Source organism: Danio rerio, chromosome 9 (genome assembly GCF_052040795.2).
Source record: "Danio rerio strain M-AB ecotype USA chromosome 9, GRCz13ab, whole genome shotgun sequence".
Classification (NCBI taxonomy): domain Eukaryota; kingdom Metazoa; phylum Chordata; class Actinopteri; order Cypriniformes; family Danionidae; genus Danio; species Danio rerio.
In genome coordinates this window covers 21,343,017-21,370,210 of record NC_141029.1, presented here as the reverse complement: position 1 = coordinate 21,370,210, position 27,194 = coordinate 21,343,017, and the positions used below count along the sequence as shown (strand labels likewise).

Genomic DNA, 27,194 nt, shown 5'->3' with positions numbered 1-27,194 from the left:
AATATCGCAATGTCAGATTTTTCCAATATCGTGCAGCCCTATGTTGAAATATTCCATACCTCATGAAAATAAACATTTGTGTCTTAAATGCTAAATTCATAATCTAAATATACATCTTAACTGTTTTTTTATTTATAAAAAATGGCATGAAATTTCCTCCATTTCATAGCAATTTTAAAAACAAAAGTATCAAGAAATTTGCCAAATTTCATATACACAAGTTTCACAACTTGTATTCAAATCTAAATCTAATACATCCATTTGCAAAACAATAAAACATGGAGAGCAGACAGAAAAGTGCTCAGTTTATTCAGCTTTTCCCACAAATACTTCACACAGACGCCCTGACATACATTATGGAAAATGACAAGCATTTATTTCACAGCTTTAAGCAATACACTTTTGTGTTAAACATTAAACAGGTTGTGTTTTTTCCCTTATACATTAGAATTTCTCAAAAATAGTCTCAAAAATGTTCTAAATCTCACAAAATGTTCACTTTTACAGATATAAGGGCATTTACTAGACCTCATAAAATTTCACAGAGGCACGGGACAGGAGAACACACTTTTACTTGGCGGAAACGTCATCGAATTTTGGCTCTGTAAATGCAAAAAGAGAAAAAAGGGTTAGCTAAATGCACCATAGAACATTCGAATAACATTAACATCAAACAAAGTGTGCAATTCAGACCTAAAATTAAGCAGGAATACCAATGGAGCTACTATAGGCTGACATCAAATAGCATTGCAGGAACCATTTTACATTGAAACTTATATATCGATGCATTAATGAGACGTCTGAGAGTGCTGTGAAAAACATCAATCGTCTAGGAAATGATTTAAGAAATATTTATAAATCAGAAGTTAAAGAATGAAGCTAAAACTATTAGATGATATTCACCCTCTGTTGCAGATTACGACTAAAGTTATATTATACATGATTATATTAATATTATATATGAATCATAAATATTTTAATTAGACAAATAAAAATAAAGCTGAGTTAGACTATACAATAACACAGAGGGAAAGACTATGCTAATTCATATTTAAAGAAAAAATATATATATATTTACACATATATATTTACACATATATATTTACACATTATATATATTTACAAAATACAGTCTTGGGTAAATGACATGCTGCTAAATACAGTTATATTTATTTAAAGTGTTGAGCATTATGCTTTTAATAGCTTTTAAAGTAACTTTGACACATTGTGTGATTGTTTCGATTTGGTTGCTAGCATATTTTGTATGGAGATGTTGCATGTTAAAGCATACAAATTTACATTTTTAAAAAGTAAAGAACAAAATATTAATATAAAACAATGACTCCATTTTCTCATATTTGCTCCAACTCTTAATAAAGCTTATTTTTTTGGTTCATGCACTATTTTGGTTTGCTTATGTTATTGGTTGGCTGCTTTTTTTATAGGCAGTGGTGTAAAGTAACTAATTACAAATACTCAAATAACTACGGGTTACTTTAGGTTTCTAACATCCTAAAATCGACCAAATATCAACGTCATTATTGAACATCAAAATAACTTTGTCCTTAGACGCTGGCTAGATGTTGAATTTTGGTCACCTGACATCACAACCTAAATCAAACCTAATAATAGCATTTTATAACATTATGTGCCTGCTGGGCAATAACTAGATGCTCTACAGCAGTGGTTCTTAAACTTGTTTCACCAAATACCACCTCAGAAAAAAATAGTCTCTCCAAGTACCACCATAATGACCAGTGTTAAAATACAGTAGCGTAGTAGGCCTAATTAAGCAGCTACAGCTGTGCACAGTTCAAAAACAAGGCAGATTAATTCATATTATTATAAATATTTATCTTTGTCAGCCTTTAAACACTATAAATAGTTTGAACATTAACAATGTCCTGTGCTTACAGGTTAAAAAACATAAGTAATGTTTAACCTGGAAATGTTCCTTGAACCTCATAAATATAAGCTATATGTGATCATAATCATATATAAAAAAGTTTTGACTTCTTTGGATGTATTTGAAATCTAAAAATCAACTTGTGTTTTAAATATATGATTTGGATTTACATATTTAACTTAGAAATTAGATCGGCTTACTGCGTGTTAGAGTAGGCTTTGTGTGTCAGAAAAGCGAGTCATTAACCCAAATCTGTCAACATTGTAATATAAAAATTTGGGATACGTCGCCAACAACTGTTACAAATATGGGGAGATTAGCTTTAAATACATAACAAAGATTAGAAAATAAAAAAACAGGTTTAGCTTATTAAAATCAATTTACTGATCACATCAATGTTATCGTATGCATCAAAAGGTTAAAAGTGTGTTCATTCTTTTTACTTAAATTATTCAGCAATTCCTCTGTGTACCACTAGAACGAAGCCTGTGTACCACTAGTGGTACACGTACCACAGTTTAAGAACCACTGCTCTACAGAATGTTACGTTCACACACACATGCACAAATTACATGTATCATGCATCAGCTTTTAACAGCGTACTCACTACTCTTGAGTACTTTTAAAAGGGCTACTTTTTACTCTACTAGATACTTTTACTCTACTTGACTACATTTTTAGGCAAGTAATGGTACTTTTACGCGAGTATGATTTTTTAGTACTCTTTCCAAAATTGTTTATGAGGTACATAAACATATAGAGGTGGGCCATGCAGTGACTGTAAACTCATAGGAGGGCCATTTTAACATTCAAGCATAAGAAAAAAGTGAAAACCTGATGTAATTGATGCATCTTAGCACAATAGACATGACAATTATACTTCAAGCATTACCTGTCACCAGTGATAATGCAAATCAGGACGCTTATCGCATCACACAGTTACTGAAATATATCTGTGGCGGTTGTGTGTATGACCGAGCATCAGACACACACTCCATTATTTTTCCACAGAGTACATGCTTTCAAAACTCAAGCTTTTTGGTTCTTGCTGTACTCATTGAAGGGGTAGTTTAAATTGCTATGAAAATACTACAAATAATAGACATAATAATTATAAATATTAACCTGTCCCAATCAAGTATTGCTTAACCAATGGTTTAACAGAACATCAGAAAGCAGTTTGGGTAACTTTAGTAACTTTACTGCCAATTATTATTCTCAATGCCTTTCTTTTTTTGGAAAACTATAACAAAGAGCGGAACAAAACCCCAAGTGGCTATATGCGACTGCACAATAAGGATAATCATTCAAAATATATATTTTGGTGGGACGAATCCTGTATATTTTTAACATCAGTTGCATACTGGTAGGCGGAGGAGGGGGGCCGTAAATGGTAAGTGGGCCGGCAGTTTGGAACCCCTGATGTAAAAAGCAGGAGCGGACTGGCCACTGGCCAAATGCCAGAAGGGCCGGACCATTTTTTATATGTGGGCTGGTCAGTTTAGCAACGTTTTTTTTATGTATTGTTTTTACATGCAGACAGCTTTTATCTCTTGCAACTTGCAAGATGTGAATATTATGATGATGATGATGATGATAATGATAATAGTAATATTAATAATAAATGTTAATCATTTGGCCCAATCGGCGACGACCGGCTGTTTTCGAGATGGGCTGACCAAATCAGAGGTTATGCAGACGTAATCAACAAGCCCACCCGCGTGCAGAATTCCGCAGATTTTCCACCGATATTTAGCCCATCATTAATTTGGTTTATTTACTTGAATAAATGTATGTAAATCTATATTTATCCAGTTTTTAAACTAATTACAGTAACATTATTGACTAATGTGAAAATGTTCATCTGATTTATGTACAGTGCAGTTTGTACATTAATATTTTCTGTCTTTTACTAGATATATTATATAACAAACTTGCTTTATTTACCGAATAAAGTGAATCTAATTGGATATGCATTTCAAACATTAAATAAAAGTTAAAAAGATATTATTTTTTATTTTATATATTAAGGTTTAGTTGAGATACTCCCAAAATATTTCCACAGAAATCCACAGATTTTTACCAAAATTCTCAGCAGAAATAGCAAAAAACATTCGCAAATTCCGTCTGGCCCTAGTAATTAATTTCTGGCAAGAATAGGCTTTTTTTGAGATCCACCTTGCCTTGACTGCGTTGTAGATGAGCAGGTGGCTGCAGTAAGAGGAGAGCTAAAAAAAAAAATACATGAGAAGTCAGTCGAACATTTGCCGAATCTCACAGTTTTGCCCCCTGGAAATGTCACCAGTGTTGGAGATCGTGGTCACATTTTTTTTTTTATCACAGGTGAATGACTTTAAATTTTATAGTGTTTTTGCACTTTTTTCAATATTGGGTTAATATATAATATATAAATATCGATTACATATGATATTGCACTGCCTATATTATTTCCCCATCTGTACACCAATATAAGTAGTGAATGTGCGTGTTCATGGTGGGGGGTTGTGTCGGTGAGGTTATGTGGGCTGGTGTGTCTACAGGGCCAGGGCTGAATTTTTGTCCCAGTCCGCCCCTGTTAAAAAGTATTTTCTGTTTTTTTTTTATATTCAGTAGTCAACATTTGACATGGATCAAAACCTTTCATTAAAGTTGTCCTAAAATTATTGAACATCTATCCTTGTCTATTTTTTCATTCATTCATTCATTCATTCATTCATTTTCTTGTCAGCTCAGTCCCTTTATTAATCCGGGGTCGCCACAGCGGAATAAACCGCCAACTTATCCAGCAAGTTTTAACGCAGTGGATGCCCTTCCAGCAACCCAACATGGGGAAAGTCTATTTTTTCAATACATTTTTTAGTTCTGTATCATACTTTAGGTGACGCAGTTGGACAGTACGTAGTGCTGTCGCCTCACAGCAAGAAGGTCGCTGGGTCGCTGGTTCGAGCCTCGGCTCAGTTGGCGCAGTTGGCTCAGTTGTGTGGAGTTTGCATGTTCTCCCAGCGTCCACGTAGGTTTCCTCCGGGTGCTCCGGTTTCCCCCACAGTCCAAAGACACGAAGTACAGGTGAATTGGGTAGGCTAAATTGTCCGTAGTGTATGAGTGTGTGTGTGAATGAGTGTGTGTGGATGCTTCCCAGAGATGGGTTGCGGCTGGAAGGGCATCTGCTGCGTAAAAACGTGCTGGAAAAGTTGTCAGTTCATTCCGCTGTGGCGACCCCGGATTAATAAAGAGACTAAGCCCACAAGAAAATGAATGAATGAATGAATCATACTTTAACTGTGCCATTTTCCTTCAACCTGCAGTCACTAATTTTTATGTTGTTTACTTTTTCTCTGCATGGTTTAATTGGACGAGACTCAGTACTGTGATTCCCATCCAATTAAACAATGCAAAAAATAAATAAATAAATAAATAAAATTCAGATAGACAAATACTTTATGAATGCAACATTTACAGTGTGAAGCATTAAAAAATCTGACCGTTTAGACTGCGCGTCACAGATTTAAAGATGAAGGATGTCTACTGGAGGAGGACGAAAATGGATACCAGGACTAAAACTGCTGGTAACCAGTAGCTTGTTAGTTAGGGTTCAAATTGCATAACATAAGCTTTAACATATCGTCACAGCTAGTTTTTTTTGTTCTCTGGGTTACACAGACTTTATTCCATATATAAACACATCAAACTGGTTTCTGTCTGCTTATTATAGTGAAATAAATTAATGTAATCTGTTCTCACATTAATCTTGCATTTTAAATTGATCGTCCATGCATGGCTAATTATTTTACTTGCACAAATTTTGAAATTGCAGGGTATAAGGTGGAATAATTTTCACAACGTACTCAAAACTCACTATCACTCTGGAGTACTTTTAGAAGGGTTACTTTTTTACTCATACTTTGAGTAATATTTAGAAAAAATAATCTTATTCTACTTGCACTATGGTTTCCCAGAGATAAGTTGCAGCTGGAAGGGCATCCGTTGCGTAAAAAAAACATGCTGGATAAGTTGGCGGTTCATTCCGCTGTGGCGACCCCGGATTAATATACAGTAGGTACTAAGCTAGAAATGAATACTTGCACTATGTTTTTGCCAAGTAATGGTACTTTTCCTTGTCCTTCCACCACTGTATGCATTTATGAAATGGAAACAAATGAAAACAAATGAAAAAACAACTGACAGATCAGACAGATTGTCTGTTGACATACCGGGGAATTTAAATTCTGGGAAGGAAGACAGATCACCACCACCGTACAACCGCTGCAGCTTTGCTATTTCCTCAGCGAGAGCCTTCTGATACTCTGGACCTGCATCGACTAGACCTCCAGCAGCACTGAGAAAACAACACAAAGTCATTATAAGCCTGATTATATTGCACGGTTAATCAAACCATGAGAGGATGATAGTGAAACACCATGTACCCGGTTTGTGATGAGTACGCTCGAATAGAATCGAGGAAAAGTTTCTGAATGGGGTCCAATCCAGCTGACAATCACAGGAAACATAGCAAATGATTAACTGTGTCTAATAATATCTACAAATAACAGACATGCATACGGATGCCAGAATCCTTGATCTCTGAAAGAAATCAGTCTTCTTTAACCCTCATGCATGACAAAAGTGCCTGGTGTGAAGACTAGATCTAGTGAACTAAAGAGAACAGCTCAGGCGGTGAGTATCTAGAACGGAGGTTGCATTTACACTGAAATGAAATGGAAGAATTTCATCTCTTAAAAGAAATGGGCCATTGTGTACTACTCTCCCAGACACACATGGACATCAAACAGTAGCTATGTTTCCATCCAAAGATGCAAATTAGATTTAAACGAGTATCGCAAAAACATTTGCGAATAAATCAGCGTCAAAGAGGATAAAATAGTCACTACATGATAAAACGGCACGAAAAATCTTTTCTTCTGCACCTCGAAATGCAACTAGCGCGCTGTGGTTTTTTAGAGACGCAAGACACTCTTTGGGAGCCCAGATGCTCAACAGTTCTGGGAGGTAATAATACTGAACTTTGATGATGGACTTTGGCTGAGGAATTTTTAAATGACCAAATCAACATATCAGAGGTTTTACAATGTGGTCAGTCCTTTGATTTGTCTATTAATGCTATCCCAAAATGACCATTTCTGTTATCACTTGATCTCTTAAAAGAAAATCACATGACTTTTTTGATGTGATTCCTGGAATTTATTTAGTAAGACCCAATCCCAATTCTACCCCTTAACCCACGGGTGTCAATTCCAGCTCCTGGAGGGCCGCAGCTCTGCACAGTTTGTATCAACTTGAATTAAACACACCTGATCAAACTACATGACTGCACACCCGAATAAGGAGATGCAAAAATATAAGGTTTTTTCACATTACAGTAAGCAGTAGGTATGACAAAAAAGACGATTTGTTTATTACTATGTCTAGATATGTTTATGCATAAATAATAGCCTTATGTAAAATATAAAAGCAAAACATCAGTAGGCCATTTGTATTGGGTACACCATGCTGTATTGGGGATGAGTGGTCTGCAAATGTCTTATTAGTTTGGACGGTCTCTTGCATTCGTCAGCAAAAACTTTGGTGCAGATAATGCACTGTGGCTGGGTCAGGGACTCTTTGCTTTGAGAAAAAATAAAAATAAAAATTGCTCGGGTAACGATCTTGGTATTTCCAGTAGTGCAAGTGCTGTGACCCGAAATGTCAACCGGGTCTACTATGCTTGGGTCATTACCAGTAGCTGCTAAAGGGGAATTGGTAACACATTTTTTGTGGAGTACGAATTACAAATTTGTCAATTTTTTTTTTTTTTGGTCAGCCAGGGGATAAAATGAACTAAGATCATTCTCCTGTCCACTGCTATTTTTTTTTTTTTTAATATGACACGAACTCCCACAGAGCTTGCTGAGGCCCCCTTGTGGGCCGGGACCAACCTGTTGGAAACCGCTGGATTAATGCAGTGCTACCTGTTGGTCTGATACACTTTATATTTCATCTTGGCCAGACAGTGAAGATCGCAGTTTAAAAAAAAAAAAAAGAAATCAGATCTTAAACGCTGTGATTTTGTATGGGATGACAATTCACCGGAAGCCCTGGGGCTGGTGGACTGAAATTAAAAGTCCATGTGCTTTTACCCCATTTGGACATGCTATTCAGCTTGCACAGTTTTTAGTGTATTGTATATTATGGAAGTATGCGATTTCAAATGCAGCCATGGTGTCTCGTTTCTTAGGGGCGAATTTGAAGTTAATGCACATCTGATAAATAAATGTCCTAATAGACTTCTACAAAAATATCCTAATACACTTTTTTTATGGATATTTTCAAAATATATGGTGTTTCCATTAAGGACTTTTGATGCGATATTCCAAAATGCACATAAAAAAGGTGGATGGAAATATAGCTAGTGACTATTAATTTGAGCAGTCATACAATTTTGCATCTTTTAATAAACCGTTGCTTCCATTCCACATACAGCAAACAGTGCAAACTCAAATCTCACTCAATGCACCGTACACCACATTGGAAAAGCTGGTAAGGAACGGAGGACATTTCATATTTCACATATAAACCACAGTACACAGGTAAAGATAAGAGGATAATAGGCCGATTATACTGATATCATGCGACCCCCTGGGAAGAAAAGTGAGACAGTGACAGAACAAAAAGTGCATTTGGGTGAGAAAAGAGCAAGGGGAAAGAAAGACGAGGTTAAAGTGCAGTTACAATTGTGCTGTTTAAAAGACATAAAAGTGCATATGTGCTCACATCAGTGCTCTCGTGGTGAGGATTTTAAATTTATACAGTATATTTAACAATAAAAGAAAAGAAACGCCAACATCTGATAGTTCTGACAGTGACACTTTTCATTAACTGTAATAAAACATGACAAACGTAGCTTTATCTTTACAGATGGGGGGTTGGAATGAAAAACTGTTGAGGCAAAATAGTACAATTGTAAATAACAGGGCTGTCAGATAACTCATTAAATATTTTTAATATATTGTAGACTGATTCATGAACAATTTTCTGTGATAGATTAAGCACAGAACACTTACTCAATCTCCTTTACCATATTGCCTGCTTTATAAGAGGTGAGATTAAGCACTGAACGGTTCATTAAAAAATTTGATTTAAAAGTCACTATATTGCTTTGATTTATGGATTTTTTTGTATATTTTATTTCATATATATTCTCAAGTGATGTTTAACAGAGCAAGGGTAAACATTGATTTATTAATATGATTTTTCACAGTATTTCCTATTATATTTGTATTTTGAGCAAAGTATTATTCCTTTTAAGTTGGCTGTAATATATATATATATATATATATATATATATATATATATATATATATATATATATATATATATATATATATATATATTTTTTTTTTTTTTTTTTTTACCGCTATGGTCAATATTAGTAGTCTCTTTATTAATGAATAAGCCACTGTTGTCCAATGCCTTGTCTAAATACCCTAACTAGCCTGGTTAAGCTCATTAGGCCTTTAAACTGCATAAGTAAAATCGTTGCATGAATTATTAGCACTTTAAATATTATTAGCAATTAGCTTTAGCACTTGTAATTCATCATACGTTTTATTTACAGATTTATAGATGAAAACTTTTTTTTTTTTGAGTTGTAAAATGATTACATATTTCTTCTTTCTTTTTTGGTGCATTTGGTTATATTTGGCCTAGGTTCACCTAAAAATACAAAGACAGACTTGTTTTATGATGTATATTTTCTGACTGATCTCCTGAAAGATGCATTTCCGACACCTAAATTGATTTCTTCAGCAGTCTCTGTCTGCTTGTTTGCTGAACAACAAGGTGTCATTTACACCTGTGTTTCTCAATTGGTGGGTTGCGACCCACAACATTTTCAGTGGGTTGCGGAGTGTGTGGTCAAAAAAACAACAAAAGTTTAATTTTTAACTTTTTTTTTTTTAAATGCGTGCACGACAACCCTACTGTTTAACGGGATATTTAATTTAATTATAGCAACAAATATGTCAACGCGCAAGTACGACCCTGAATATGTAAAGTATGGATTTACATATATTGACAACAATAAAGACTTAAAGTCATATGTCTTATGTAGTGAGGTGCTCTCACAAGAGAGCATGAAACCTTTTAAATTAAGACGACATTTAGAAACCAGACATGTTTCATTAACAGTTCAGTTTAGTTCATGGTAACTGAACCTTTCCTTACCCTAACCACTGTTTACAGTATTTGTCGTTTTTACTTTACTGTAATATTTCTATAATGTGATACATTTTGTTAAATAAAATATTGTTTATTTGTAAGCCTTGGTGGTTTTCTTATGATTTATCTGTCACTACTTGTATGTTAACAAATAAATACAAATTAATTATAATTCCTAAAATTGTATTGTAGTTCCTAAAAATTTGGGTCATGGCTTGATGACCATGTAAAATTTGGGTCCCATGAACAAACCAGTTGAGAACTCCTGATTTACACTAACGCATTTTAGTTTTAAAACGCACGTTATGCCTGGTCTCCATAATACTCCAGGATCTTTGATCCGCAAAAACGTTTTGAAAACCTTGGCAATACTAACCAGGGTTGACGAACTCATTCGCAAAAAATGGAGGCGTGGCTATCCACAATCGCTCTCTGATTGGTTTTCTGCATTTGTATTGTGTCCTAATTCGCCAAGCTACTTTTATATGACCATTTAACAACCAGCAGACAGCAAATACGAATGCTGGTAAAATATGGGCATGCCAAGTGAGATAGTCAAGTATTGTCCATTTTACACTGTATTGACCTTTATCTGCGAGGCGGAAGGATGCTTGTTTTTGCGATTGTTTAAGAACTTCCAATTCAATTTCCTATGATTGCCTATAGAAATGACTATGCATAATAAATGTCAGAAAATTGTCAAACTACTTGCCCTACATATATGTGTGTTCATGCTTATACATAAAAAGTAGAATAATATATTAAGAAAATATCAGTTTGCAACTTCAAGCAGCATAACAGGCTGATTTTAACATCAGAAAATCAATGGAAGTGAATGAATGTAATGGCGGCGCCCATGCACCCATACATATTGAATAAGGTCTATAGTGTAACCGAAAATAGTTTTTTCTGAAATTCAATAAAAACGCCAGTCTGAGAAAGCAGTGTTTTCTTATCAAACTAAAAAAGAAAAAACACTAGTGTAAAAAGCACCCAAGGCTCTTTTCTCTTTGTACTAAATCTGTTAAATTGACAGCCCTGGTAAATACAATTACTCACTGAGAAACACAGAATAACACACATAAGGAATGAATACAAAGACTAAATGAAGACAAAAGATGTCAGTGAAAGAATAAAATGGAAGACAGGAGAAGCACACAAGGTCAACATATGAAATGATGAATAAGTGAATGAACAGTACAGATGAAGACCAAAACACATGAGAGATAAAGAAACAAATAAATATAACTGAAGTTTTGCAGTAAAGAACATGCATTGCATAACTTACAGGATTAAAAAAAAAAAGTTACAAACAAACATATATAATAGACATGCTCAAAGACGGATGACGGATGGGGAGATTGGCTATATTCATTGACTGAAAACCAAGGCAATAATTGAAATTACACTTAATTAAAAACCATCAGGACAAAAGTTGTCTCTATACCCCAGCTAAGAAAATGAATATAGCCTTCAATAGGTCTACATTTCTGCATGATGTTATGAACCCATTAAGGGTGTAACGGTTTCTTAATGTCCCATTTTGTATCAGCATTTTGTTACCGCTATTTGTTACAGTTCAGCTTATACAGTTCAGTAATTTAATTACTCAATTACGGTAAGTTTAAAAGGTTTAGAATGGCTGTAGCATTCATTTTCTTTTCGGTTTAGTCCTTTTTTTTAATCAGGGGTTGCCACAGCTAAATGAACCGCCAACTTATCCAGCACATATTTTACGCAGCAGATGCCCTTCCAGCTGCAACCCATCTCGGGGAAACATCCATACACACTCATTCACACTCGTACACTACAGACAATTTAGCCTACCCAATTCACCTGTACCGCATGTCTTTGGACTAAGGGGGAAACCGGAGCACCCGAAGGAAACCGACGCGAATGCAAGCTCCACACAGAAACGCCAATTGACCCAGCGGAGGCTCGAACCAGTGACCTTCTTGCTGTGAGGCAACAGCACTACCTACTGCGCCACTGCGTCGCCTATGGCTGAAGCAATTATATACAAATATTCATTCATTCATTTTCTTGTCGGCATAGTCCCTTTATTAATCTGGGGTTGCCACAGTGGAATGAACCACCAACTAATCCAGCACATTTTTATGCAAGGATGCCCTTCCAGCCGCAACCCATTTCTGGGAAACATCCACACACCGCATGTCTTTGGACTGTGGGGGAAACCGGAGCACCCGGAGTAAACCCATGCGAACGCAGGGAGAACATGCAAACTCCTCACAGAAACGCCGACCATGAGGATTGAACCAGCGACCTTCTTGCTTTGAGGTGACAGCACTACCTACTGTGCAACTGCATCGCCTTATATACAAATAAACAGGTTTAATTATCCAGTACTTACTTTAATTATTACAATCAATGTCATACTTGTCATGCACAACACATCAATGGTTAAATGAGTGTTGAATGCCATGTCAAGTTTAAAGAACTTCAACTTTTACAATCAGCTTCGCTCATCAGTGTCAGCTTCAAAGCAGTGGACTAATAAGAAGAATCATTGCAAGTTTCTGTTTACAGACTCTCAGTGGCAATTTCCAGACACTGTAGTGCTCTCCACAGGCTTTTTAGACACACTAAAAGCCACTGACTAACTAAAATCTGGTCTAAAGTCAATGATGCAGTTTTTTGTTTGTTTGTTTGTTTGTTATTCAAATTGTGCATTAGTTAAAAAAGTTTTACGCTTACAAAGTCCGCCATGTAAATAGTGAATCCAACATGGTCCAACCACAATTCCCTTTTAAAGATAATAGGGGATGAGTTTCTTATTGGTATAATACACCCATAACTCATTAAGAGAATAAGAATAACTCTTTTAGACGATGCGCTAGGCACACCAATAGTTTTTCCCATTCTTAAAATAGCAAAAAATTTTATTCTGACACACCTCAAGTGCACCATGTGATTTAGATCCAGTTCTTAGATCATTAAAATAGAGCTCTAGGATTTTGAGAAACATCTCTAATAATTAATCATCTGCTAGGCAGATTGCTAACAAAATGTTGCATAATGAACTGCTACACTAATATAAACAAAGTTATTAAAAAACAGTTATTATTTACATGTTTAGAGATGTTTTTAGATGGTACGTATGCATACTGAACTGTAAGTTTCGTTTTTAATGAACCGTTTCACCCCTAAATGTTCTTTGCATGTATGCTAGACATTTGCAATGACACGAGAACATGACACATAATAATGTGACTGAGAAATGAAGAAGGTACAGGTATATAAAACTTAACTAAATCTGAGATTACACCTTTACCGTTAACATTACAAATGTGTATGTATTAAACCCGAAAACAAAAAAGAAAAAACACTGCTGTATCCCATTATGTGAAGGGGGGTTATAGGGGATATAGTGTGTACCCTCAGGCGTCTCCACAACTTCTGTTGGAGCTTCAGCAGCATCTGTGATCACAGGAGCAGAATCTACCAGCTCTTCAGAAGGAGCTGCAACTGCAACCGGCTCAATGGGGGCTGCTTCTGCAACTACTTCAATGATGGCCTCTGCAACTGGGGCAGCTTCTGCCACAGCTTCTGCAACCTCTTCACTGACAGCTTCAACAACTGCTTCTGAGACAGGAGCTTCATCTACAGGGGTGGCTTCAACTGCAAAAGCAGAAGCTTCAACTGGCGTAGCAGCTTCAACTGGTGCAGCGGCTTCAACTTGGGCTTCAACTGGCGCAGCAGCTTCAACTGGTGCAGCGGCTTCAACTGGTGCAGTGGCTTCAACTTGGGCTTCAACTGGTGCAGTGGCTTTAACTTGGGCTTCAACTGGTGCAGCGGCTTCAACTGGTGCAGTGGCTTCAACTTGGGCTTCAACTTGCACAGCAGCTTCAACTACAGGGGCATCAGTTTCAACTGGCGCAGCAGCTTCAACTACAGGGGCATCAGCTTCAACTGGCGCAGAGGCTTCAACTACAGGGGCATCAGCTTCAACTGGCGCAGCAGCTTCAACTACAGGGGCATCAGCTTCAACTGGCGCAGAGGCTTCAACTACAGGGGCAGCGGCTTCAACTACAGGGGCAGCTGCTTCAACTGGTGTAGCGGCTTCAACAACTGGAGCAGCAGCTTCAACTGGTGCAGCGGCTTCAACTACAGGGGTAGCGGCTTCAACTGGTGTAGCGGCTTCAACTACAGGGGCAGCGGCTTCAACTACAGGGGCAGCGGCTTCAACTACAGGGGCAGCGGCTGCAATTTCTTCAGCAACAGGGGAAATGGCTTCAACAGGAGAAATGGCTTCAACAGGAGAAATGGCTTCGGGTGCAGGGGCAGCAGTTTGAGCTGCAGTGGCAGTCAGGACTGGTTCAGGTGCAGGGGCAGCAGCAGATGCTTCTGTAGAGGCAGCAGCAACAGAAGCTGCAACCTCCTTCTTGGGGAACTCCACAAAGGATTTGTGCTGGATAAGTTTCTCTATATCGAAGTAAGTTTTTGATGCTGCTTTTTCTATGATGGAGGAAGGAGGGCAAACATAAACATGTAATAATTCGATTTATCATATGCATTATCAGGGTGCATGGAGACTGTTAAATTCATCCAGCAAAATAACTTACCCAGTTAGAGTGGCGAGGTGGTCGAGCTTTGAACACCTTATGACCTCACTTATGCATGTCAAATCTAAATGGTGGCTAATAAAATAGCCTTGGCAGGAAAAAAGCTAAACATTCTTCATTCAGTTATCTATCTTTTAATTAAAATCTGTTGGTAAAAATATTGCACATTAAATATCTTTGTAATAATGGAAAATCATAACATATAACAAAATGCACAATTCCATAATTGTTGTAGCTATATTCATATTATTCTTATATTTTACCATGATTTTTATAGCCAATAACTCTCCTAAAGTAGATGACACTATTGTTACACAAAATATGGGAATCAAACATGGTACCAGCACATGAACATTACAATTAATACAAATACAGATCCTAATATTAACATTGTTTATAATTTGTGAGTTTTAGAACATGTGTTTTCATATTTATGTAACTATGTTCAATTCAAAGTTTGTTAAATAATTTCTTGGATTTTTGGCTTCAGCAGAGTCTCCAGAAAGAACAGAAGCAGTGGCTTCACGCAATACATTCTTTAACTCCAAAGGTCAAGGTGACCTATATAGGAAGTGAGGACATCCACATATAGCACTAGCATGTGCTTACAAAGAATATCTGCCAGTAAACACCACACAAGGCTTTTCTAAAGCCTTCCACCATCAGAGAACACAGAATATTAAAAGTTTAATAGTTTCCTTTAAATTGCGACAACATCCTAATCTTAGAAAAAACATGCATTTGTGTCTGTTATATGGTTTTATATTAATTACCAATATTAATTGTTAGTCAGTTGGTACCATGCAATACAACTCTTATTTTCTTACGTAAAATTACATTTTAAGTTTAATCTCACACATTCAATAATCAACTTTTAAATAAAAAAAGCAGAAAAAAGCAGATTTTTTGCTGCACATGGAAATTAATTTCTGTTTCATAAAGTTATTTTTTTTCTGGTGCAATACCAGGAATTTTTAAATGTGATCAATTATCCAGAAATGATATGATGTTTCTACAAAAATGATGCTGGTACATCGATTTGAGGAAATTCTGCTCCAATTCTTTAATTTTGTATGCAGCCAGTCAATTCCAAATGTCTGCACAAAATTCTAATGTTGACAATTTACCCGTTTCTGAAATATAGTCATACAATATTGGATATGACAACCTTTTATAAAACAAAATTATAGTATTTGTTATATTATTAAAATTATATATCATTATAATTTATAAAAAAAAGATCATGTATATGTATGCATGTATATATATATATATATATCAGAGGTGTGGACTCGAGTCATGTGACTTGGACTCGAGTCAGACTCGAGTCATGAATTTGATGACTTTAGACTCGACTTGACAAAATATAAAAAGACTTGCAACTCGACTTGGACTTGAACATAAATGACTTGGACTTTGACTAGGACTTGCCCCTATTGACTTGTAAAGACTTGCTGCTTCCCATGAAAAGCCCAACGATAAAAAAGTATGTTGACATGGACCGCTCTCTCTCTCTCTCCGTTTATGTGTGCGTGTGTGTGACAGCATGCGCGCGCGTGTGTGTGAGCATGCGCGCTTTCGGCATGACGTCCAATCGAAGCACGGTAGATTGTTTTGATTCGACAGTATCCAACGTGACTACTATGAGGCGCCGGAGTGGACAAAAGTCAAGCGAACGCAGAGAGAATTTGAATTTGAACTTGAGATCGAGCCAATACTCGCGTGCCAATACTCGCTCTCTCTCTCTCTCTCTCTCTCTCTCTCTCACATACAACATACACCTCTCTCTCTCTCTCTCTCTCTCTCTCTCTCTCTCTCTCTCGTGCATTCAGTCTCTTTGCGTTCGCTTGACTTTTGTTTACGATGGCGTCTCATACCTTTAGTGCTTTTGCTCTCACGGGATCCTCCTGTTAAACTGACCCTTCGCTAAGCCACGCCCAAAAACCGCCACCCACCAATCGCGGCTTACCAATCGTAGCTACGGGCAGAGGCTCTGTCAAGCTTTCGAGCGAGGGAAACAAGCCAAATCGTTGCGCAATTGGATTGTGAAAATCTGACACCCGCTATCCTAAAAGTTTGGACTGGGTGGTGGGATTTTTTCCCTTTTCAAAACCAAAGCCCAAGAGGAGAAATGCCAGCGTGGATCAAGCTGTGTGAGGGGCGGTAAAGGAGTTAAGCTAAGTTGGTTTTGTTTTCGATATTCACATTCAATGATAGGTGGCAATAACTCACACTCCTCTTCAGGCCCGGATTAAGAACTCAGGGGCCCCTGGGCACATTATCTTGTAAGGCCCCCTACCTGGCCGCACCCCTATAGTTAAATTAAAAAAATAAGAATAATATAATAATTTTTAAATAAAATGAATCTATAATTTGTTGCCCACATATTTAAATAAATGATATATAGTACATATGTATTTATAGTCTGCAAAGATTTAAATTATTTTTCAAAGCATTAAATAAAAATACTAATAAAACTACATATATATATATATATATATATATATATATATATATATATATATATATATATATATATATATATATATATATATATATATTAAGGGTATTTTAGTGTATTGCTTTTACAAACTTATAAAGCATATTATTGCCATGGCATATAACGCACAATGCTTCTCCAATCCAGTTATATGAATCTGAGTTCTATGAATCTGAGTCTTTCATAATACAAACACTGATTTACTGTCTCTCTCCTCCTCTCCCTGTATTTTCTCTACTCTTCTCGTGATGAAGACTTGATTATAAACCTAAAAGTATCCGAAATCACAGACACTATACCTCTTCTCGCCCTCTCTCTCCTCTTCTGGGCCTTTCTCTCTCTCTCCCTCTCTCTCTCTCCCTTTCTGTCTGTCTCTCACACGATGAATCCAGTCCGCGCTGCGCTGCCGTTAGCATCCTCCGCCTGGTTAATGCTAGCTACTCATCATTTAAAGTTAAAGTCTTCTTCTGTACTCTCATTCTCCTGATCACGGGTCTGTTTAAAGAAGGTGTGTATGGAAAATGCGTCAATAAAGATGCCTCCTCTCCTCTTTCTCTCGCGTTTGCTAAATCCACTTGTCCACTCATTTTTGATCTATGACAGATATAACGTTACACTAAAGTCCGCTCAGTTTAGTGCGGGTTATTACAAAACTGACGTTTCCGCGCTTGACCAATGACAGCATTCTGTTTAGTTAAAGAAAGAAAGGCAATTTAAATATAATAATAATATTAATATGTGATCGCGATTTTTTTGCTCAGAGGAAATACAGTTGTCTTAGCAATAGAGTTTTTGAAGAGAGGGAGGCGCGGCAGGTGCCTATAATAAGGCTAAACATTATTAAATACCCACGAGACACTTGTGACTTTATATCACATTTGCATTATTTTTAAAAAATGTTTCTTTCCTGTTAAAAATAAATATATTTCCAATCTGATATGTAATGGGGAGAAAAAAAGTAGCACGAGTTCAACTGATGGTGGATTCGAACCGATGTTATTGTTAATCGCGTCAAAAGATGATGCCGTGTGCCTTACAAGGTGCGCCACTGCGGCTACATTACTCCACTGCTCTTTACTCATCTTGTCTCTATCAATCAGGCATCGAAGGACGTAAACCCTCAATAGCTAGATGCGCTATTTGCAATTAGCCTAAAAAGACACTCCGAAATTGTCTTTTTTTTCTCCCCCCTCGCAGGGCCCCTGGTGCGCACGGGCCCCTGGGCCTGTGCCCATAAGGCCCATTGGTTAATCCGGCCCTGCTCCTCTTATCCTAAACAGATCTAAACTGTGTTTCTTAAAAAAAACAAAAAAAAAAAAACAAAGCAGGTTATGCTTCCCAGCGGTCTTTTTCTTTTTTTCCACTCGATATTATGAGCCAGGGCTCGACAATAAGGACTGCCCGATGGCCCGGGGCCAGCGTGCGAGACACTCGGGCCAGTGTACAAAATGTTACTGGCTCGATCGGGCCAGCTGCTGCCTTTTTGCCTGCCAGATCGAGCCAGAGCTGCGTGCTGCGACTGTCTGTCAATTGTGTGCAAATACAATCTTACGGTGCTTTCACACATAGACGTTTGTTTCGGAATCTGTCTCGTTTCACCCGTTAGCGCGTTTTTTTAGCATATATCCAGCAGTTGCGCTCGCTTCCGCGCCAAATCAATCAGTCCAAGATCGCCTGAATGAGACGCGGTCTCTGTCCTATTGAGCGCATCGATTGTAGCGAGAAAACAAAACAATGCAACGAACTAACGACCCAGGCTATATCACAGTGTATCATGATCGTGTAATAGCCATATATACGGCTATATGAAGAGGGAATGATGAGCAGGGCGAGATGTCATTCTTACCGGTAAATGCGAGTGAAAGCATGCTGAAATATTACCGAGAGCTGTTTGTCCAGCCTGATCTCGGTTTATCCGTCAGGAAAATTGACCGAAATTACTATCTGTTAATTTTTCCATATTTTAATCGTATAATATGTTGTATTAGGCCAGTTTTGTTCATTTCCGCACTGACAGCTCGAAAGAAAGATTTACATTGATCTGATGCAGTCTCGGTTCATCTGCTATGTCTCTCTATAATTTAGGCCTAAAATACAGAATTATAGTCAACGTTTCTTTAATAGATTGATTAATTCAATTGATCGATTTCTACAAAACCTGACAATTGAAATGAGGCTCTGTATATATGAGAAAGTCTGACCTCGATTTGTATTTGGTGACTATGTCTGTGGGTTGTTAAAATTAATGTGCACATTTTCACTTATAAAATATTCTATACACAATACACAAAAGTTTGGGGTCAGTGTGATTAAATATGTTAAAACAAGCTTCTTCTGCTCACCAGGGCTGCAATTATTTCATCATAAATACAAATTGTGAAATGTTGCACTATAAAATAACTGTTCAAAAGTAGTTTATCATTTAATTTATTCATTTATTCCAGTGATTTTAAAGATGAGATTTCAGCTTCATTACTCCAGTCACATTATCCTTCAGAAATCACTAATATTAATTATTATTATATTTATTAATGGTAATAGTAATAAAAGCAATAATGTCTGGAGTAATTATTTTATTTGAAACTAAATACAATAACAAAGCAGTTATTTAAAATTTTAATAAATATTTAACAATTACACCTTTTTTACATTTATAAATATAGCCTTGATGAACTGAATAGTTTTCCTTAAACATTTTAAAAATTACCGTAAATATATATACAGATTTATTAGCCCCCTTTTGTTTTTTGTTTTTTCTTTTTAAAATATTTCCTAAATGATGTTTAACAAAGCAAAGAAATGTTGATATTTTGTCTGATAATATTTTTTCCTCTGAACAAAATCTTATTTGTTTTATTTTGGCTAGAATAAAAACATTTTTTTAACCATTTTAAGGTAAAATTTATTAGCCTCTTAAGCTAATTGTTTTTCAGACTGTCTACAGAACAAACCATCATTATACAATAACTAGCCTAACTACCCTAACCTGCCTAGTTAACCTAATTACCCTAGTTAAGCCTTTAAATTTCACTTTAAGCTGTATAGAAGTGTCTTGAAGAATATCTAGTAAAATATTATTTACAGTCATCATGACAAAGATAAAATAAATCAGTTATTAGAGATGAGTTACTAAAACTATTATGTTTAGAAATGTGCTGAAAAAATCTGTTCTCTGTTAAATAGAAATTGGGGAAAAAAATAAACAGGGGTGCTAATAATTTAGGGGGACTAATAATTCTGAAATCAACTGTGTGTGTGTGTGTGTGTGTGTGTGTGTGTGTGTGTACACACACACACGCACATTCAAATAGCGATTAACTTCTTTTTTTTTTTGGTGGGGCCAGTGAAAATTTGGGCTGGGCAAGTAAAAATCAGAACAGGCCAGTAGAAAAAATCCTTAGCGTTGAACCCTGTGAGCACTGCTTAGTTTAAACCCTCGCTATTGTAACGCATATAAATACATACACTAATATTTGCTGGTAGGAAAAATCTATTTGTTCACTTCTGTTATTTATACTTTAATGTGCATTTCAATTTTTTTCTTCCACTTAACTGCAAATTTGAATAAAAACTGGATAAAGAGCACACAAACATGCTGACAGTAATAGGTACTGTACACTGTTATGGGTCAATGATGCTAATATTCGGCACAAATCCATCAGTTTCTTAGGTTATTAGATTATTTTTATAATTTCACCTCTCCTGCTGTGCATGAACTATGCTGTTGAATGTTCAGCGTATGAGGTGGCTAGGCTAACCTTGCTTCAATTTTGATAAAATCAATTTCTAATCAGTTTCTATTATGTTGTGAATATACCCCTGTAATGTATACTGCAGTCCTCTTTTGTCTGGCTTTCTTAGATATCTCACCTGTTTGCCAAAAATGACTAATTAAATCCTTGGGAATGTCTGACACCAGCGCATACACACTGTAATAGATGTGCCAGGCATGAAAGCTTGACAGGCGTAGCAACAGTAACTAAGGAGGGCGAGGCTTAGCGAAGGGTTATTCCAAGAATGTTGATATGGTTTCTTTCTTGCTTTACTATTTATTAACAATACACAAAAAACTAAAAGGTTAAGGTAAATTCTTTAATAAATTCTAGTGTTTTTGAGTATTATACTTGTTGTATACTTGTATTATACTTATGTTTTAGGCTAGTATTATTTACGACTTGTTAATTAATGCTTCATAATACAGTAGTATTACCAATAGTGAACAGATAAAATAATACAAAGTGTAGTTTTAACTACAGTAAAGTGTAGTGATTTGTAGTATAAAATACCCTATATTGTAAAATAATACAGCACTGGGTAATTTGTTTAAATTACACTTGTGTTACCATAGCAACTATAGTATTACCACAACTGATCAATTGAAGTTCTTTACTGTAGTAGGCTACTGTTCAAAACACAGTACATGCCAATATACGTGTTCAGGGGCCCCGTGGCACAGCTTTCCTCAAAATGAAGAGGATGACATGGAAAATGTCCTCCACAATCTCATCAGTAAAGTGGAAGCCAGCAGACACTAGTTTACTTTATTTTAGCTGCCATGATAAAATGAGATTGATAGTGAGATTTATTTAAAGAGTGAATAGTACAGTAGGCTATAATACCTTATCAAGTGTTTCCTTATTTTTATCACAGTTACATTTCTGCTTGCATTAGTTTTTGTTTAAATGCTTTTAAAATAAAATGTATTCTTTACATCCAACATCTATTCCAGAGGTGCCTTATAGTGGTGTAAACCCCTTTACAAGGGGTGTTACCCCTGTGTAAACTCTAGCCACCCCTGTGGCCAACCCGATATGATTTTGCTGTTGACATTATTTATTTAAATCTACTTACATAAATGCAATACAATGCAATATTTCAATAAAAAATAGCAGCCACTAAATTATTGTGGATTGATTGGTGCCACTGACGTAGCTGGCCTCTTCTGGCCCCCCTTAAGCAAATTTTCAGGGGGGCACCACTGGTCTATTCTCTGTCTTTAAGTGTTTGAAACTGAAAATATCTCATCATATAAAACAACCAAAAATGTTATGGTTTATTAGATTAAACATTTAATATGTAAGTCTATTTTAGTATTTTGGTTATTAAACATATATTTAATAATATATTAAATATATTGTATATTGTTATTAAACAGTGCAGCAATATGAATCACATCAAAAAGCATGAAAGGAAGAGGGAACACGACACAAATTGTGAGTTTGCATATAATCTCTGAGAGCGCTCAAGAAAATTTGTGTGTGAGCAGTGCATATTTGAGAGCGAGAGAAAATTTGAGAACTCGCAATCAGTTTTGTCCACAAACAGAGGAAATCCGTGCACGAGCATCACACAAGGTAGAGAGCAAAGCTCTTCAACGTTATGTGAAGAAAACAACTTTATTGTTTGTATGAAGTAGCCTACTTCATTAACAATATGTGCTACCATTTTACATTGCTGCTAGACAGATTTGCAACTCCATCTCTTTAGCACACACGAGATTCAATTGACAAAATTCCAATTTCACTCAATTTAACTTTGCAGCATATACAGGAGTTGGTCTACTGCTACCACATTGAGGTTATGTAATTTTGGTTAATCACAAGTTGATCACCGAAGACATAACATAGCACAACTAAACTTAATGAATTAGACAGCAGTAGACCTGCAATTTCTGTGTGATGTGAGGCAAAATGGAGTCTTTTTTTGGTGGAACTCGTTCTTGTGCATTATGCTGTGGAGACGAGACGCAGCACTGTTTAGCACTTTTTCAGAAAATTGCATTTGTATTTTTTTATATCTAAGCAATGTTCTTTAATAAAAAAAGGTTTGTTTAATTAATACAGATCTTACAACCATACCTAATCTGTATATATTTTATTTTTCTGTTAAAAAGACTCGAAAAGACTCGAAAATCAAACTGCAGGACTTTGGACTTGACTTGAGACTTGTTGCCTTTGACTCGGGACTTGACTCGGGACTTGCCTGTCTTGACTCGGGACTTGACTCGGGACTTGAGGGCAATGAATTGAGACTTACTTGTGACTTGCCAAACAATGACTTGGTCCCACCTCTGATATATATATATATATATATATATATATATATATATATATATATATATATATATATATATATATATATATATATATATATATTAGACCTGTCACGATAAAAAAGTTTTGTTGTGCGATATATTGTCACAGAAATGGATGCAATAAAGGATATTATGCATAATAAAGCAAAATAATGAAAACAGCCATTAACATATTTAAGGGAGAAAGACTTTGGGCTCTATTTAAACGATCTAGATGCAAAGTCTAAAGTGCAGGGCACAAAAGCATAAAGGGGGTGTACAAATCTACTTTTGCTATTTTAAGGATGGACAAAATACGTTTTGCGCCGCTGCGCATGGTCTAACAGGGTCGTGCTTATTCTCTTAGTTATGGGTGTGTTTTAAGAATGTTATGCGTTTTATGAATTATGGGCGTGTTTTGAGCATAAACCAATCAGAGCCTCATCAACCATTCCATTTAAGAGTCAGTTGTGTCGCACCATGGCGCATCTGCCATTTACATGGCGGACTTTGTAAGTGGAAAAACGGAACGTTTCACTACCGATATAACAGTTAAACAGACCATCTGCAGCGCAAGGATAAAGAATGATCCTCCTCCATTCGACATCTCTCTTTTTCTCCACTTTTGTGGATAAGAAAATGGTGAAAACGCAAACCATCCATTAGTTTACATAGTTAATTTAGTTTGTTTAGCGCAAAGATTTGATTCAAAACTAATTCAAATTCAGTTCTAATTTCCAGCAGAATGAACAATAATAACGAAATGTGGGCAATAAACAGAGTTATATATCCAAACTAGTGGTGTGCCGTTATCGACGTTAACGTTGCTGTGATAAAAAAAATATCTCCGTAAATCTAATCTCAAAGTTGGGTTGGGAGCTGGGTCCATTCTACGCAAGCTATGGTGATTTTCACCTTGATATTTTACCGCAGATGTATACCTGACCGGTGAGCCATCTGGCAAAAAAAGTTCCCTTCTGAATCAAATCAGCAAGATGCCTGACTTTAACTCTAGTTCAGCAGTTTCACTTTAATCATGAACATTTCATTCATGCCGCCATGACATATTGTGGTATTAGACGCAAATAAGGAGTACTGGTTAGAGTGTTGAGGAATTTATCAACGCATGCCAAATGGAAAGAAAAAATAATTCCGCATTTCGCAATGTGTGTGTGTGTGCGTTTGTGTGTGTGTGTGTGTGTGTGTGTGTGCAGTCCTTTACTGACATCTGCGTGTGTGGAAATCTTGTCAGAAAATATGGGGAAAAGTCCTCCATGATGGTTATAGTTTGATTACGGTGTTTACTTCAATAATGCCACTAATATATGCATACTCCACATGTCTTAATTCCATTTCTGTTTAGTAACTTTAGTTGGATTAAGGTGATAAAAAAAAAAAAAAATATATATATATATATATATATATATATATATATATATATATATATATATATATATATATATATATATATATATATATATATATATATATATATATATATATATATATATCGTTGTTTGGAGCTTATGTAGGCCTACAGTTCAAAATTCATGTTTAACTGAATAAACAGTTAGTAAACACAACTACATCTTATTGAACATAGTTTATTTTATTACCAATTATCATAGTAGAACAGTTTCTAAAGCTGTTTGTGATGCAGTTTGGAAACCGGAGATGAGCCCCTGGTCTAATGCGAAACCTGACTTGAGAAACCTAATTTCAAAGACTTATTACTTGGGTAGCACACATATTCTGAACGCCTTCGGCAGAATGCAAATGAGCCATTTTAATCTAGATTAATAATCAAGATTAATTCCGAAATTACAGTGAGATTAATCCAGACAAAAAAAAATAATCTATGCCCACCTATAATCCAAACACACGTCCTATACCCCATATTGACAGATGGACAAATCGAAGCTTGTTTTTAATTAAACAAACATAAATATACATTAAAAATTAAAAATACTACTAATTAGAATATCATACAATAGCTAATAGTCATCAATAAACTAAAAAAATTCCCCAGAGATGAAGAAGGCATGAAGGCAGTGGTTTTTATATTTATGTAGAAAGTAATAATATTTGTAATATTTGAATCCTTTAATTCTTTTTCATTTGTAAAGATAATTGTCTATTGCTATTCATGTTTACAGCAATGTTTGCGTTTAAGGCGCACAACTAACGCGTTCTGTTCTGGACTTTAGACCTGCTTTCAGCTGGTCTATTGCACAGTCTATTTTAGTTCCTCAAAATAGTAACGTGCCAACAATGCGCCTTAACACACCTCCTTTTTAGACCAGCACACATGAGTCTACAAAGTGGTGCAATGGATTTGCTATTTAAATAACGTGGCACAAAACGTGAAAGATAGAGTTGCGCTGGTCTGAAAATATCAACGCATTACACCAAACACGTCTTGCGCTTTATTGCGCCAGGTGTATGTTAGGGTCCTTTAGATTTTAAGGTTATTTAGATTCCGTAATTTGATGTTAAAAAAGTAAAATCTTATCGTGTATCCTATCAAGTATATGTCCAATTATTAACTTTGAAAATGGTGAGGTAGAATGAAATGGCTTTAACGTTATTTGAGAATATATATAGCAACACCAAACATTATTGAGCTGTATTGCAGGTTAAGTCAATATATTGATAATTTGTGACAGGCCTATTATATATATATATATATATATATAAATATAATATACATGTTTCTAAATTGTATCGTTAGTATTTTTTTTATTATTATTTTTAAAGCTGCTTCTGACCATTAAGTGTATACAACATCTTTTATTTACTTTCTTAGGTAAGCAGAGTTCTCATACATATAGGGAAAATATGCCTATGCAAATGAAAAAGTTATATAAAGCTTGAGGCATCAGAACCCGTACTCAGTATTGGCTGCAAAAGTCATGATTGGATATATATATATAGATATATTTCCAATTTCACCTATTTCAAATACACTGTATTCTGCACAAACGTATCATTATTATATTACCTCATTACATGCTTAAAATATCAGATTACTTGTCTGAAATTGGTCATTCACTGCATTCGAGATTCACACATTTCTTTATTAGTGACCACTAAAGCGTATAACTGACCACTACAATAAACAAATGACAACGAATATTTCTTTTCCATTAATGCATTTTCAGAATTCACCATAATAGCAAAATATGCACTGAACACTGATCACCATGTTGTTTATCTTTCATTTTATGCGAGTTTAAAAGCATAACCTATTGGCTGAGAATCTTGCAGACCAGAAACAATGCTAGGAAATTAGATAATAAAGTCATTGTTTTTTTTTTACACTTAAGAAAATACGCAGTAGTACATCTTTGCCTTTTAGTGCTCATATGCTAACTGGCATGTCATTTAACCTTCAAGACACAATTAGACAGAAGGAAATAAAACACATTCCAGCAGAAGCAACAGCTGGGATCAGAGACCACATTCCCCTGAACTACTTCAACCTCAATTTCCATCAAGATCTGAAGAACAAAACCTTCCGCCCCCAAATTAAAGGCAGATGTTATATTAAAACTGATATGATGTGTATAAAGAAGATTTACCTTTGTTGGATTTTTTTGACTTCTTGTTGTCCCCAGATTTTGAGCTAAAAGCAGCAGCATGAGGAGCTCTACTGAAGGAACTCCAGCTCTCCGTCTGAATACACTGACAACAAAATACCCAAGCTTAAACTAGATTTCAAAACACAACGACAAATTCCTACCTGGAATCACACTATAGTGCAGTTAATTTAGCAAAAATAATAATAATAATAATAAGTCAAAAAGGTTTGATGTGGTGTCAAATTAACATGGCAGCAAAAAAGTACACAGTGTTCTCAAGGGAGGACTGGTTTTTCAGGAGACACTCAACCAAATATAATAAGGCAATTTACAGGTA

The 27,194-nt window shown here is 35.8% G+C and overlaps 1 protein-coding gene across 7 annotated transcripts in view; it reads right to left on the bottom strand.

Annotated features, from left to right (window-relative positions):
* Window positions 1-283: 283 nt before the first annotated feature.
* si:ch211-140m22.7 overlaps window positions 284-27,194 on the bottom strand; it is a 28,133-nt gene continuing 1,222 nt past the window's right edge. For 2 of the 7 annotated variants that reach the window (XM_087267002.1, XM_087267003.1), the window contains exons 3-7: window positions 26,858-26,960; window positions 13,517-14,596; window positions 6,331-6,394; window positions 6,118-6,242; window positions 284-602 (exon numbers count right to left, since the gene is read on the bottom strand). In XM_087267002.1, coding sequence (XP_087123128.1) covers window positions 571-602; window positions 6,118-6,242; window positions 6,331-6,394; window positions 13,517-14,596; window positions 26,858-26,960 — 1,404 coding nt within the window. In that variant the 3' untranslated portion in view covers window positions 284-570. 7 annotated transcript variants of the gene reach the window in all.